Source organism: Taudactylus pleione, unplaced genomic scaffold (genome assembly GCF_031769625.1).
Source record: "Taudactylus pleione unplaced genomic scaffold, aTauple2 ptg000479l, whole genome shotgun sequence".
Taxonomy (NCBI): domain Eukaryota; kingdom Metazoa; phylum Chordata; class Amphibia; order Anura; family Myobatrachidae; genus Taudactylus; species Taudactylus pleione.
The window spans coordinates 6,217,058-6,229,783 of NW_028284881.1; the positions used below are offsets into that span (position 1 = coordinate 6,217,058).

Below are 12,726 nucleotides of genomic sequence, written 5' to 3' on the forward strand. Positions count from 1 at the left end.
CAAACCAGTAAACTTTGAGCATGATTTATTTGTGGTCTTTCATTTTTTATTAAATGCAAGCATTAACAATACCCTGCTACCTTACAATTTCAGCCCCTTTAAATTAACATTGATATCCTTTCAATTTTATGGTGAATATATCATTTGTATGGCAATTGAATGACATGCAATCTTACAGAATCCCTGAGGTTCTACAGGAAAGGAGTAGCGCACTGCTGCTCTCCGGCCCTCACATGGGGAATCGGGTTGCAGCAGCCTGAACACTGCCAGTCTTCTTTTACTCACTTGTGAACTCTGCAGGGAGCTTCTGTGGGGCTCCAGTATAGCTTCCCAGAAAATGGGAACAGGGAAGGCAAACCACATAACACTGGACCACCAGTGCAAGAGTTTTTATCTATTTAAAAAATAAGAATTACGGTAGACTTACAGTACCTTTATTAACTCTTTTTCTTCGGGGTCCATAGGGTCCACAGGAACTACTTGGGGTATGTGGTTGGAGAGAACCAGGCATCAAACAGTCAAAGCTTTATCTCCCAGAATGCACTGGTCCTCCTCCATATATACCCCGACCCTAGATACAGGCATTCAGTTGGTTAACAAGCGTAAACAGCAGGAGAAGGAAATTGGAGAAGGAAGTACAACATACACTAGAAACACTCACAAAGACGAGGGAATCAATGACAAGAATGAACAGATCCCAACTGAGGCCAGGTGTATCAGGGTGGGTGCCCTGTGGACCTCGAAGAAAAAGAGTTAACAACGGTAAGTCTACCATAACTTATTTTCTTCTTCAGGGTCCATAGGGTCCACAGGAACTACCTTGGGGATGTCCTAAAGCAGTTCCCTTAAGGGTAGGGATGCTCATGAGCAGAGAGGAGAATCCGCCGCCCAAAGGAAGCATCCTGGGAGGCAAAAGTATCAAATGCATAAAATTTTATAAAAGTGTGGATAGAAGACCAAGTGGCCGCCTTGCACAAGTGTTCCACAGAGGCGCCATGTCTAAACGCCCAAGATGGTCCCACAGACAGAGTTGAATGTGCTGTCACCGTGTTAGGGATAAGGAGATCAGTCTGTGTATAAACCTGAGAAATAGTCATACGCAGCCAGCAAGCCAGCGTCTGCTTGTTAGCTGGCCAGCCTCGCTTGTGGAAACCATATAATACAAAAAGAGCATAACATTTCCTGATGGAGTTGGTATGATCACGTAGATACGAAGGGCTCGAACCACATCCAGGGAAGCTTCACCTGTAGAAAGGTCTGAAGACTGAGAGCCTGGGACTACAATTTCTTCATTCAAATGAAAACGGGAGAGCAGCTTTGGAAGGCAACGCTCCCGTGTACGGAGGACAGCTCTATTCTGATGGAAAATCAAATATGGGGAGCGACATGAAAGTGCTGCCAAAACAGAAACTCTGCGAACTGAGGAGATAGCCAGGAGAAAAAATTCTTTGCTGTCAACCATGTGAGGTCCACTGAGTCCAAGGGCTCAAAGGGAGTCTGCAGTGTCCTGAGAACCAAGGATAGATCCCATGGTGCCACCGGAGGGAGAAACGGAGGTTGCAAACGAAGAACACCTTGCAGAAATGTTCTAACATCTGGCAAAGGAGCAATTCTGCGCTGGAACCAAACTGACAATGCAGAAACCTGAACTCTCAAGGTAGCTAGGTGAAGACCTAAGTCTAGTCCAGCCTGGAGAAAAGTAAACTCAGGAGACTCTAAACTGATACTCTTCAATTGCAGAGCCAAAATCTTATCTCCTGGTAGAAAGATCCTTTGTGCCAGAGAATCCAGCAGCTCCCCCAGATGTACCATCTGTTGAGTTGGAGAAAAATAAATGACTTTTTCCAATTGACTATCCAGCCTTAATCTTATATACAGGCATTGGTCACATTGATGTTGTAAATCTCCGGAGACTGCGACAATATCAGGAGGTTATCCAAGTATGGCAGTATCATGACTCCCTGTCACCTGAGATGAGCCGTCACGACCGCCATTATCTTGGTAAACCCCCAAGGGGCTGTGGACAATCCAAAAGGGCAGAGCCTGAAACTGGTAATGTTGCTGATGAACAGCAAACCTCAGACCCCTTGGTGAGAAGTCCCCAGGCTACATTGCCAGCATAATTGACCATAGGGTTTCCATACGGACTTTGGGCACATAGATAAACCTGTTGAGAGATTTCAGATTCAGAATAGGGTGGTTATACCCATTTGGATTCTGAATAAAAAATAAATTTGAATAATAACCCCTTCCCTGTTGGGCCAGAGGAACGGGGATTATTGCCCCTGAAACCAGCAGGGCACAAATAGCCACCTGCAGGGCCAGGGCTTAGACAGAGTTTGATGGAGGAGTTGTACAAACAAAACTTCTGAGGGGTATGCCTCTGATATGAGGGTATATCCTTGAGAGACCACTTTTGAACCCAAGCATCCGTTGTTGTCTGATGCCAGGCGTAGGAAAATAGCAGAAGTCGGCCTCCCACCCTGAGAGCCCCCAGGGGGAGGTCCGCCCTGTCAGGCAGATGGTTTATCACCCGGCTTGGAAGCAGGACGTCTGGCCGACCACGATTTCTTGGTCTGCGGTCTGGCCTTCCTGCGGGAATAATCTTATCTGGAAAAGGACTGTCCCTTTGCCCTTCCTTGTGGGTGAAAGGACCAAAACGAAGACTGCCTATATTTAGAGGTAGTCTCAGATGGCAATCCGGCAGATTTTGCTGCTGCCAAGGTAGTCACTATGTTATCCAATTCTGGACCATTTTACCAACAAAAGGCTGAGATAGAAGGACTTCCCTAGACCCCGTATCTGCCTTCCAGGACCTTAACCAAAGGGTTCTATGAGCCACAACCGAAGTTGCAGACACTCTAGAAGCCAGAAGACCTGCGATAATAACTGCTTCTCCCACATAAGCAGCCGCTTCTTGCCTTTGGGAGAGATAGGACAGTTGTTCTCTGGTAGCCTGTGGCATACTGTATTTCAGAGCTTTGCCCATTCCTCCATTGCCTTGGCTACCCAGGCTACGGCCATAGTCGGCCGGGTAATAGCTCCAGACAATGAGGAAAGAAATCATTTACCACTTTCTGATGCCTAAAGACCGGAGTCTTAGATCTAGGCGGAACCTCTATTGGTCTTCCCCAGCCGAGAGAGACTCGGAAGAGGAACCATGTGTATCATCATCTGATGAAGTGTTAGAATCCCTAGGCTGTGTCTGATGCCTATGCTTAACAGTGACTGGTCTATCCGTTTGCATCACTTGCTGAGCCACGGTAGACGGTTGAACTATACTCTGATTTGAGGAGCATAGGCATCTATCCAGAAAGGATGCATGGGGGGCATACATATATATCTCAGGATGTAACTGCTGTGGGAAACCCATAGTGGGAGGCAGTACCCGAGTCACTGCACGATCCACTAAATGCGCCATAACCTGAGACCAAGATGACTCTTATAGAAGAGCTGGTGTACTGCATTGGTGAGGCAGCTGTCTCCTGTAACAGGGAGCACACAAACCATCCTGTATGAAATCCTGAGCAGACAGGCCTGCTGAACAGGATCTACATGAAACCAGCACAGGGACAGCAGTCTTCTGTTTACTTTTGTTCTGAGACATGGGAAATATTTGAAAATAACCTACAAGTATAGGGTTAACAATGCAATGTGACCTCCTTCACAGATACAAACAAATGTGAAGTACTCTCTAACCCCTATACACCAGGTAGTTGGGGGTTAGAAAAAAAACAAAAGAAAACCAAAACATTTTTTTTTCACTGCAGAGTTTAGCATAGATCACATACAAAAGCATATAATATATTTGCAAAAGGGCATTAAAATCAACTACCTAAATACATAAGTTTTTGGTAGGATCTAGATGCACATACATATATTTGCAAATGGGCATTAAAATCAACTACCTACAGTACCTTGCAAAAGTATTCACGCCTTTGCATTTTTCATGTTTTGTTGCAGCCTCTGGGGCCTTTCAGAAAAGTGTGTTTATACTGACAGATCATGTGACACTTAGATTTCACACAGGTGGACTTCATTTCACTAATTATGTGACTTCTGAAGGTAATTGGTTGCACCAGAACTTTTGAGGGGCTTCATAACAAAGGGGGTGATTAGTGATTACATATACACATGCCAATTTTCTGAATTTTATTTATAAAGATTCTTTTTTATATATATTTTTCTCATTTCACTTCACCAAATTAGACTATTTTGTGCAGATCCATCACATAAAATTCAGATTTAAAAAATAAATAAATTACAGGTTGTAATGTAACAAAAAAAGGTAAAAAGCCAAGGGGGGTGAATACTTTTGCAAGGCACTGTAAACACATAAGTTATTGGTAGGATCTACATGCATATATATTAAATCGCAGTTACACTGGTAGGATACAAGTGCAATGCATATAAATATGCTTACAAATCGGCACGGACTCAACTTATACAAACATAAAAGTTGGTAGGATTCCAGTGCTATATACCTTGGTCCTATAAGAAAATGTATACACAGAGAGAAACCCAATCTCCCCTCAGTAAACAGTCAACTGCAGCTAAGTTTCTCCAATTAATTTAGGAAAGAGGGGTATTGGCAGCTCAGTCTTCACAAGTAAATGTGAAGTACAATTTAACCCCTACACACCTGGTAGTTGAGGGTTAAAATGGAGAAATAGCAGTGATAGTTATATATAAAACTTGCATGAACTCCTGTTTCCATTTATGCTTAGCATATATAAGTACAAAGGTAACAATGCACCTTTTTTAGCTGGTGCACTGGATTTGGTGAGGTAGCTCTCCTATAACATGGAGCACACAAACCATCTCGTATGAAACCCTGAGACGACAGGCCTGCTGAACAGGATTTACATGACACTAGCACAGGAGCTTCAACCTCCTGATTGTTCTTAACCTTTGATATATCAATGTATAAAAGGTATAAGGTTCAAGGTATAAATGAAATGTGACAGTCTTCACAAGTACCAGTATTTGTGAAGTACACAGAAAACCCCACACAACCTGTTCCAGAGGAATGAGGAGAAAAACAGTGATAGCGATAACTTACAGTCAGAAATAAGAGGCAGTATCAAACAGCAGCTAGCACAAGTCACATACAATGCATATGCAATTAAACCGCAATGAGCTCTGAATCAACTGACCAACACCAAGGCTTGGTGGATTGGTAGGATGTAGAGCACTATATACCTGACCCAGGGGAGAGATATAAAGGGAGAACCCAAAACTTCTGGGAACAACAGCTTCAGCAGAGCACCGATGGTGGACTGTGAGCGTCTCATATACACAAGGCAGGCAGGAGGAACAACCCAGATGCGTGAATACTTTACGTACGGCCTGCGTCTGGGTAGGGGGAGGAGCGACCAGGGCCTAAGCTGCATCAACCTACCAGGTACGTCATGGCAATAGATGCGTCTACTACCGATCCCCAGCATCAGACGATACGGTCCCGGTGGTCTTAGTGAGGCCATGGGGGAGCGCCAGGCCTTCACTGCAGTGGCTTCCCGTGCGTCTCCTGCGGCGGCAGCAAGGACTGCCGCGTGCGATTCCCCATAAACGAGGAATCACCTTACCTGACATCTCTGTGTGTCCGATTGCAGTCCGGGCCTCCAGCATCGCTGCTAGCTAAGCTCCACTGTGACCCGACAAAAGGTCCAGAGGCGTTACTGGTGTTGCGGCATCGCCAGAGGTAGAAGGAGTCGCAGTGCATGCGTCTTATTAGGATGCGCAGCACTTCTAAAACAGTAAAATAGTAACTAAATAGAAATTATAAAATAAAAAGCTTGGAACTGCCAGAGCAGTCCCCTGTTCTAAAGGTGCGACTGAACTCCTGCTGAGCACCAAACAAAAAGCTGAATGCCTGTGGCTAGGGGCGGGGTATATATGGATGAGGAACAGTACATTCTGGGAGCTAAAGCTTTGACTGTTTGGTGCCTGGATCTCTCCAACCACATACCCCAAGGTAATTCCTGTGGACCCTATGGACCCTGAAGAAGAAAGTACTGTACAGATCATATACACCCAGTCACAACAATATAACAAAGAAAACATTTCTTGCAGTTGAAGCAGGTTTGCACCCGGGGCGGCATGCGTTATTTTATATAGAAGGATAACACAAACCACTTTGTAGTTCTGTTACCTGTGTAAAGGCACTTGTCCTGTTCTGGTGATGTTTAAGATCCAAATTGTTTCCCATATGTATAGTATTTGGGATACAAAAGTAATTCCTAAATATAACGCTGTATAGAAAATATGGAGTTTAATGAATAACCCAGTATAATGTGAATAAGTGTGCATTAACTGATAGCAATGTTATAGGGGTAATTATTGTTATCATTATGGGGAGATTGCACCGTAGCTATAATTGTAGTAAAATGGACCCTTTGGGCGGAATTCAATTCTATGGGCGGAATTCAATTGTATTCGCGGCCCGCATCTCCCGTCTAAAGTGACAGGAGATCGCGGGCCGCTATACAATTGTCCAAGATGTTCGCGCTGATCGCGCCCATAGAGGTCAGGTTTAGCCGCGTAAAGCAGCTAAACCCGACCAAAGGGCGCGATAGCGGCTATAAAGAATTCCGCCCTTTATAGCCGCTATCGCGCTCGACGGAGCTATTCAATTCTTGCTCCTGTCGGGCACGATGAGCTGCCAGCGCTACATTTCAGCTCGCAGCCCCTGGGGGATGAGAGCTGAAATGTGCGAAAAGTGACATGTTTGGGCGCCCAAACATCACTTTTCGCGATAGCGCCCAGCACTTTGGTCGGGTTTAGCTGTTTTACGTGGCTAAACCTGACCTCTATGGGCGCGATCAGCGCGAACATCTTGGACAATTGTATAGCGGCCCGCGGTCTCCTGTCACTTTAGACGGGAGATGCGGGCCGCGAATACAAATGAATTCCGCCCTATGTCTCTCCCTCGCACAGGGGTGGAAACCGTTTGCAGGAAAGGGGAAGGCGCGCGCATGCAATTACCATAATATTTATTTGTGCACTAAATGCAGGTGTAATTATGGGTGACGTGCGTTAACTGTGAATCGACCCATAAAACTGCACCTACCTATATTCTCTCTCTACAGCATGGGCTGAAGGAAGCAGCTTTCCTGGAGGTTTTTTCCGCAGCACAAGTTGTTTTTCATTAAATTTAACATAATAAGTGGGGTTGGATTGTCCATGACTGAACTGTCGGACAAGGAGAGGACCTGCAATATTTCATAGACACAAAAAAGTTTTTAAATCTGTGGGTGAATAGAACAGTGCATCAATGCATATGTCAGTAACTGTAAATTAACTGTTTACATGCCATGGGCATCTGAACATTGCTGTGACAACTACGTACCAGACAATTCCTCCCCAAATATATTTTCCAGATACTTGTTTAAGGAATCTCTTGGAATATCCATAGTGGGTCTCACAGAACAAGTATTTGGAACAAAGTCTTTTAATGGGAATCCTAAGAGGTTTTCTAAATTTTCCAGAGCTTCCTTGATATTATTAACCTAAATAACATAAAAAAAAACATTGTGTACTACATTGAAAAATTAGCACAAAATGATTTTGTAATCAGAAACAAATTTCATAAATTTGAATAAACGTATTTTTATGCTGTCTGTTCTTATCAGTATAGTAAGTGCCACCTAAAGAGATCATTGTCAATTAGATCATACTATAAATGTATATAGAAAATGGTATAAAGAGCAATTGCAATTTAGTACATAACTTTTGAATAAGGACACACACAAAACACAGAATTTTTGAATTCAGAAGAACGATTAATAATAGGTTTCATTCTTAAAAAACCCCAGTAAAAGAGAAGTCTAGATCCGCCCCTGATTATGACTTTTGTCGTTTGTTTTGTTCAGCTAAAGGTTACAACAGGTTTGTAACCTTCTTATCAGTTATTTTTCTCAAAGGTGAATTGCGTATACAATGTAGACAGCCACTTGCCTTTATTGTAGTGAAACCAAGCTGGGCAGCAGCTTTCAAATTATGTCCTATGTCATCCATAAAGATGGCCTCTGCGGGAAGAATACTGAGCCTCTCTGCACACAGCTGATAGATCCGAGGGTCTGGTTTACACACACCTTCAATGCAAGACTCAACAATCTACAATGACACACATCTGTGAGGATTAAAGAACTCTCATCACAACACTCTATAATAAATTGAAATAATCATAATATGTAGTCCAGCATCCTTTGATTCTTAGGGCCGCATTTAATTAGAAGTGAAAAGCCGTTTTCACATGTTTTGCGATAATTTCACCTTTTTGTTTTACTCAGTAATCAATTCCATTCTGTTTTCGCCTATGCGGAAAGTCAAGGCACTGAAATAGGCAATACTTTTTCTCCACAGAATAGCAGGGGAAAAAAAGTGTAACATTTATATTTTGGGGTGCAGATGTTGGGAAATCACTCAAAAGCCTTGGTACACCCCCCCAATGGAAAATTCACCCCAAAAAACAGAGAAAATTCAGGAACACCACAAAAAAAGCCTTTGACATTTGGGGGAAAAAAAATTAAAAAGTGGGGGGACAACTTCAAAAACTTCTGGGGGTGCTCTCTGAAAGGGCCAAGTGTTTTTGGCATTGCAGGTGCTTGTATATCGGGGGAATTTAACTTTTTGAAAACTTCACTTTAGAGACATTAAAATATGGTAGCACCCATTTACAAGCACCCCAAATTTGATGGAACTACTTATTTTCTCCAAAAAACACTGCATTATGCCATTCTTCACCACTTTTACCTACACGCTAATAACAAGAAATTACCACCACTTAAGAACTAGTTCAATTAGGGCTAATACTAAACTACCATAATGATTTCCGAAGTCAGTCCATCTTTTTCTGGGGTACAGGGTGATTCCCCCAATTCATCCTGCACATTTCGCCTGTTTCACATTCGCCGGGTCCTGTTTTCGCCTGTTTGGGAATTGAATACGGAGTAAATCAGGAGCGTGCGCGAAAAGTTTTCGCAAAGACGGCTAAAAGTCAGGCAAGCGAAACTAATTGAATACGGCCCTTAGTAGGAATATGGGACATCTGCTATTAGGATTCATTGAGCCAAAGGGAGACAATAATCGTCCTTACCACATCAAACTGTGAGCGGTCTACCGGCAGGAAACTTTCTCCACCATGTAGAAAGAAGTTGTTGCTCAGAATAGCAGTTTTGAGCCCTTCTGCTCGGATACACTGAATAGCTGCAGTCATTTCTGGGACCTGCTTTGCCATATAATTGCTGGTGAGGTCGGTGAGGAAACTGTGAACTGGAACTGGACATCCAGCCTTCAATATTTAGGAGGAAAACTTATTAATCATGTGATTGCCACAACGATGATACTTGTCTACACATTTATCGAACATGGGCGCACTGGCCATGTTATAACTAATTATTTGTATTACACAGTGCAACAACTGTGTTCTGAGCAAAGGTAACCATTAGTCACCTGCTCTTCGCCTCTATTCAGCCACGTGTGCTTTTTCATTTATTTAAGACTTACGTATACTAATTGTATTAAAAAAGCACAGTAACATGCATCATATTAGTCTGTCAAAGAAAAATGTGTTACAGAGAATTTCAATATTACGCTTTGGGAAACATTCTTTACACTATGGGATGTGTTACCTCAAAATGACAGCACATGGTAGTATAATCAAATCACCTGGCATTAGAAAACTATTTGTCACGTACTAAATCTGAGTGGCACGTAAATATGGATTCCAAATATTAACAATCATTGCTTGATATTTTTAAGTTTACCTCACCCGCCAACATATATTGTGCATACCAACCTCGTATGTGGTAGTGTTCATTCAAGCACCCTGCACCTGTCACAACCCATGCAGTTCCTCTTTCCTGTCTGGGGTGTCACTCTCTGCTCTGGTGCTTCTAGCACAGTCTTCTGATACGACAAACTGCTGAGATACAGACAAAAGTGTGCTAGAAGCAACAGAGCAGAGAGCAGCACCCCAGGCAGGAAAGAGTAACTGCACGGGCTGCGACAGGTGCAGTGGAGATGTTGCCCATAGCAACCAATCAGATTCTACTTAACATTTAACTAGCACCTTCTAGAACACAATAGCTAGAATCTGATTGGTTGCTATGGGCAACATCGCCACTTCTAAAAACTCTCACTTTAGTAAACTTACCTTTAAGTGTAGTGTTGCTTGCAATGCTGCAACAGTCGTGTAATTTGAGAAAGCACAAAACACAATGTCTTGTTTGGCCAAAGAACAGACGAGTAGCAACAACTTTTAAAACTCACAATCTTTGAGCAGAGGTTTCCAAATTCTTCCACAAAGCCATGAGCCAATAACTCTCCTCTCATATATTTCAGCCAGGGCCCATCATCTCCACCAGTTAGAATGGCTTGTTTTATTGTATCATTAGGAACATTGTTACGGAATTCCCAGTCTGAACAAGAGATAAAAGCAGTGAACACATTTTAGCTGCTACTATATGAGAATACATACAGTACAGCTCTGGCCAAAGTGAGGGAACCCATCAGTTTACTGTCCACCAGTACACTACAGTGTTCTCCCCAGAAAATGCTTCCAGCCGGGTGGCATCAAGAAGTAGCCGGGTGGGAGCCTTAATTATAGCAATAATAACATTTTTAAACCCTGACCTTATAATGATTTAAACTTGAATTAACATTTTATATATTAATTATACTCTTCTTATTAGAGGCCCAGTGATCTGATTATGAAAAAACTGCAAAGTCTGTAGGATCTGGTCCTTCTTATACAGCTCCCAGATACTGTCCCCACTTGCAGGCTCCCAAAGTGCCGGGTGGTGCACCCGCAAAAAACAGCCGGGAGAGAACACTTCACTAATTTATAAGCTATCTACAGCCATTTTATCATTTATAGAATTCATAATCTACAATAAAAACAAATTGGATAAATGACTATATATGACATCAGAGAAAAGGCACTTAAATTTTTGTTTGTTGTAAACAGTCATCACTATTTGCTGTAGGCCAGTGAAAATTACTGAGAGCAGTTACATGTAGATGGCAATGCTGCAAAGATATCAAAAGGAAAGGTAATAAATATCAAATAACTGTAATGGTCTGTACACGATAGGAACGACAAAGATATTGATCATATCGCTATCGTTCATATCATGCATTTTTTGGTCTCTTCTAACCCACCAACGACGTATGGACGATATCGTCCATCGCCCGTGCATGCAGGCAAACCTGGTCGATATCGACCAGGTTACTATAGGGACTCGCGATCATTGATTGTGGATTGGTGATGTGCTGGATGATCGATATCATTCATCCAGCACTCCGGGAAGGTGCAGGACGATCAGCCAGCGATATCGTTATCGCTGACTGATCGTACCATGTGTATGCACTTTAAGTCTGCAGCCAATATGTACTAAAGAAGAATTTGACAATTCTTCCAAACAACAAATCAGAAAGAATATGGTATTCATAGAACGAAATGCAACAACATAAAACGAAATATACACTGTATATAATAATCACTCAAATAAGATTGATGAACAATAGCAAAACATTGACTACACTAATTAAACCAGAAAAATAAAAATAAATAAAATACATGGAATGAAAAAAATAAATAAAGTTATAATGAATGTGAAAAAAATGGCCTGGTAAAAGAAATGATGATGAGCAAAAAAATGGATAACTGTGAATAGGCTTGTAAAATACTTTTCACAGATTCCAGGTTTTGCTGATCGGGACCCTCTGGCTTAGCTGACTTAGTATATCTGAAGTTGAAGCTGGGGGCCTTGAGGAAGCTCCTGCTCATCTGGACTTTACCCAGGAGAGTGGCACAGCTATAATGGTTGCTGGAGGCCTGAGACACGAAACTCAGAACTGGAGTCTGAACTGAGAACTCAGGACTGGAATATTCAGCAGCGAACTCAGTACTGGAACCGATGGGACACTCAGGACAGGGGCCTGAGAAAAGGTGTACAGACCTGGAACTAGTTAATGAAGCCTCAGAACTGATGCAATGCATTCCATCAATACTATATTCATTTACTCTCTGTGTCCTGGCACCAGTACGTCTTGTGGTCTTTCTGAAGTGCTGTAAAGATACCGCTCTAAGGCCCTCATTCAGACCCGGACGCAAGTGGGCGTTTGTTCGTTCGGCGTACGTACAGAAATATGTTAATTCAAGCACTTGCTCGTAATTTCGAACGCATTTAAACATCCTCTCCAAACTCTACCAACCCCTCCTCTAACTAACAAGCGTGCCAAATAGCGAGCGTACATCCCCAATGTGGCTTGCAGGGAACGCACGCACAAGTTCAACCCGGAAGTGGGCCTGTCAGATTCCGATTACCTGCTCCTTTATTCTGCCTACCTCCCTCAATCGTATCATGCCAATCAATATATCAATTAGCTTAATTGCTCGTCATTTTTTTTTTTTTTGGCAATGCAATAAACTTTACTCTTGTCAGTGTTTGTGTTTACCCGCAGAAAATGTACGGCTTAAACATTCGCTTTTATTTGTCAAAATACATGTTTGAGCCAATTAAACATTTGTTTTCTTTGTTTTTAACCACGCATATTTTACTTTGTTCATTTCCTTATTTAAATTAGCTTACGCATGTCACTGCATCAAGCCTATCATAACTCGCAAAAGATTTGTGGCCCTGTCGAACACATGACTCATACACTAACCAATAGAATTTGTCCTGTTAATTACCCAAATACATTAGCCAATCAAATTTATTT

The 12,726-nt window shown here is 42.4% G+C and overlaps 1 protein-coding gene across 4 annotated transcripts in view; it reads right to left on the reverse strand.

The window, feature by feature from the left end:
* Positions 1-12,726, reverse strand: part of ACAD10 (acyl-CoA dehydrogenase family member 10) — an 81,926-nt gene that overhangs the window by 56,768 nt on the left and 12,432 nt on the right. For all 4 annotated transcript variants that reach the window (XM_088449216.1, XM_088449217.1, XM_088449218.1 and 1 more), the window contains 5 exons: positions 10,273-10,421; positions 9,098-9,292; positions 7,957-8,115; positions 7,349-7,508; positions 7,070-7,211 (listed from right to left, as the gene is read on the reverse strand). In XM_088449216.1, coding sequence (XP_088305342.1) covers positions 7,070-7,211; positions 7,349-7,508; positions 7,957-8,115; positions 9,098-9,292; positions 10,273-10,421 — 805 coding nt within the window. The remainder of the gene's footprint in view (positions 1-7,069; positions 7,212-7,348; positions 7,509-7,956; positions 8,116-9,097; positions 9,293-10,272; positions 10,422-12,726) is intronic.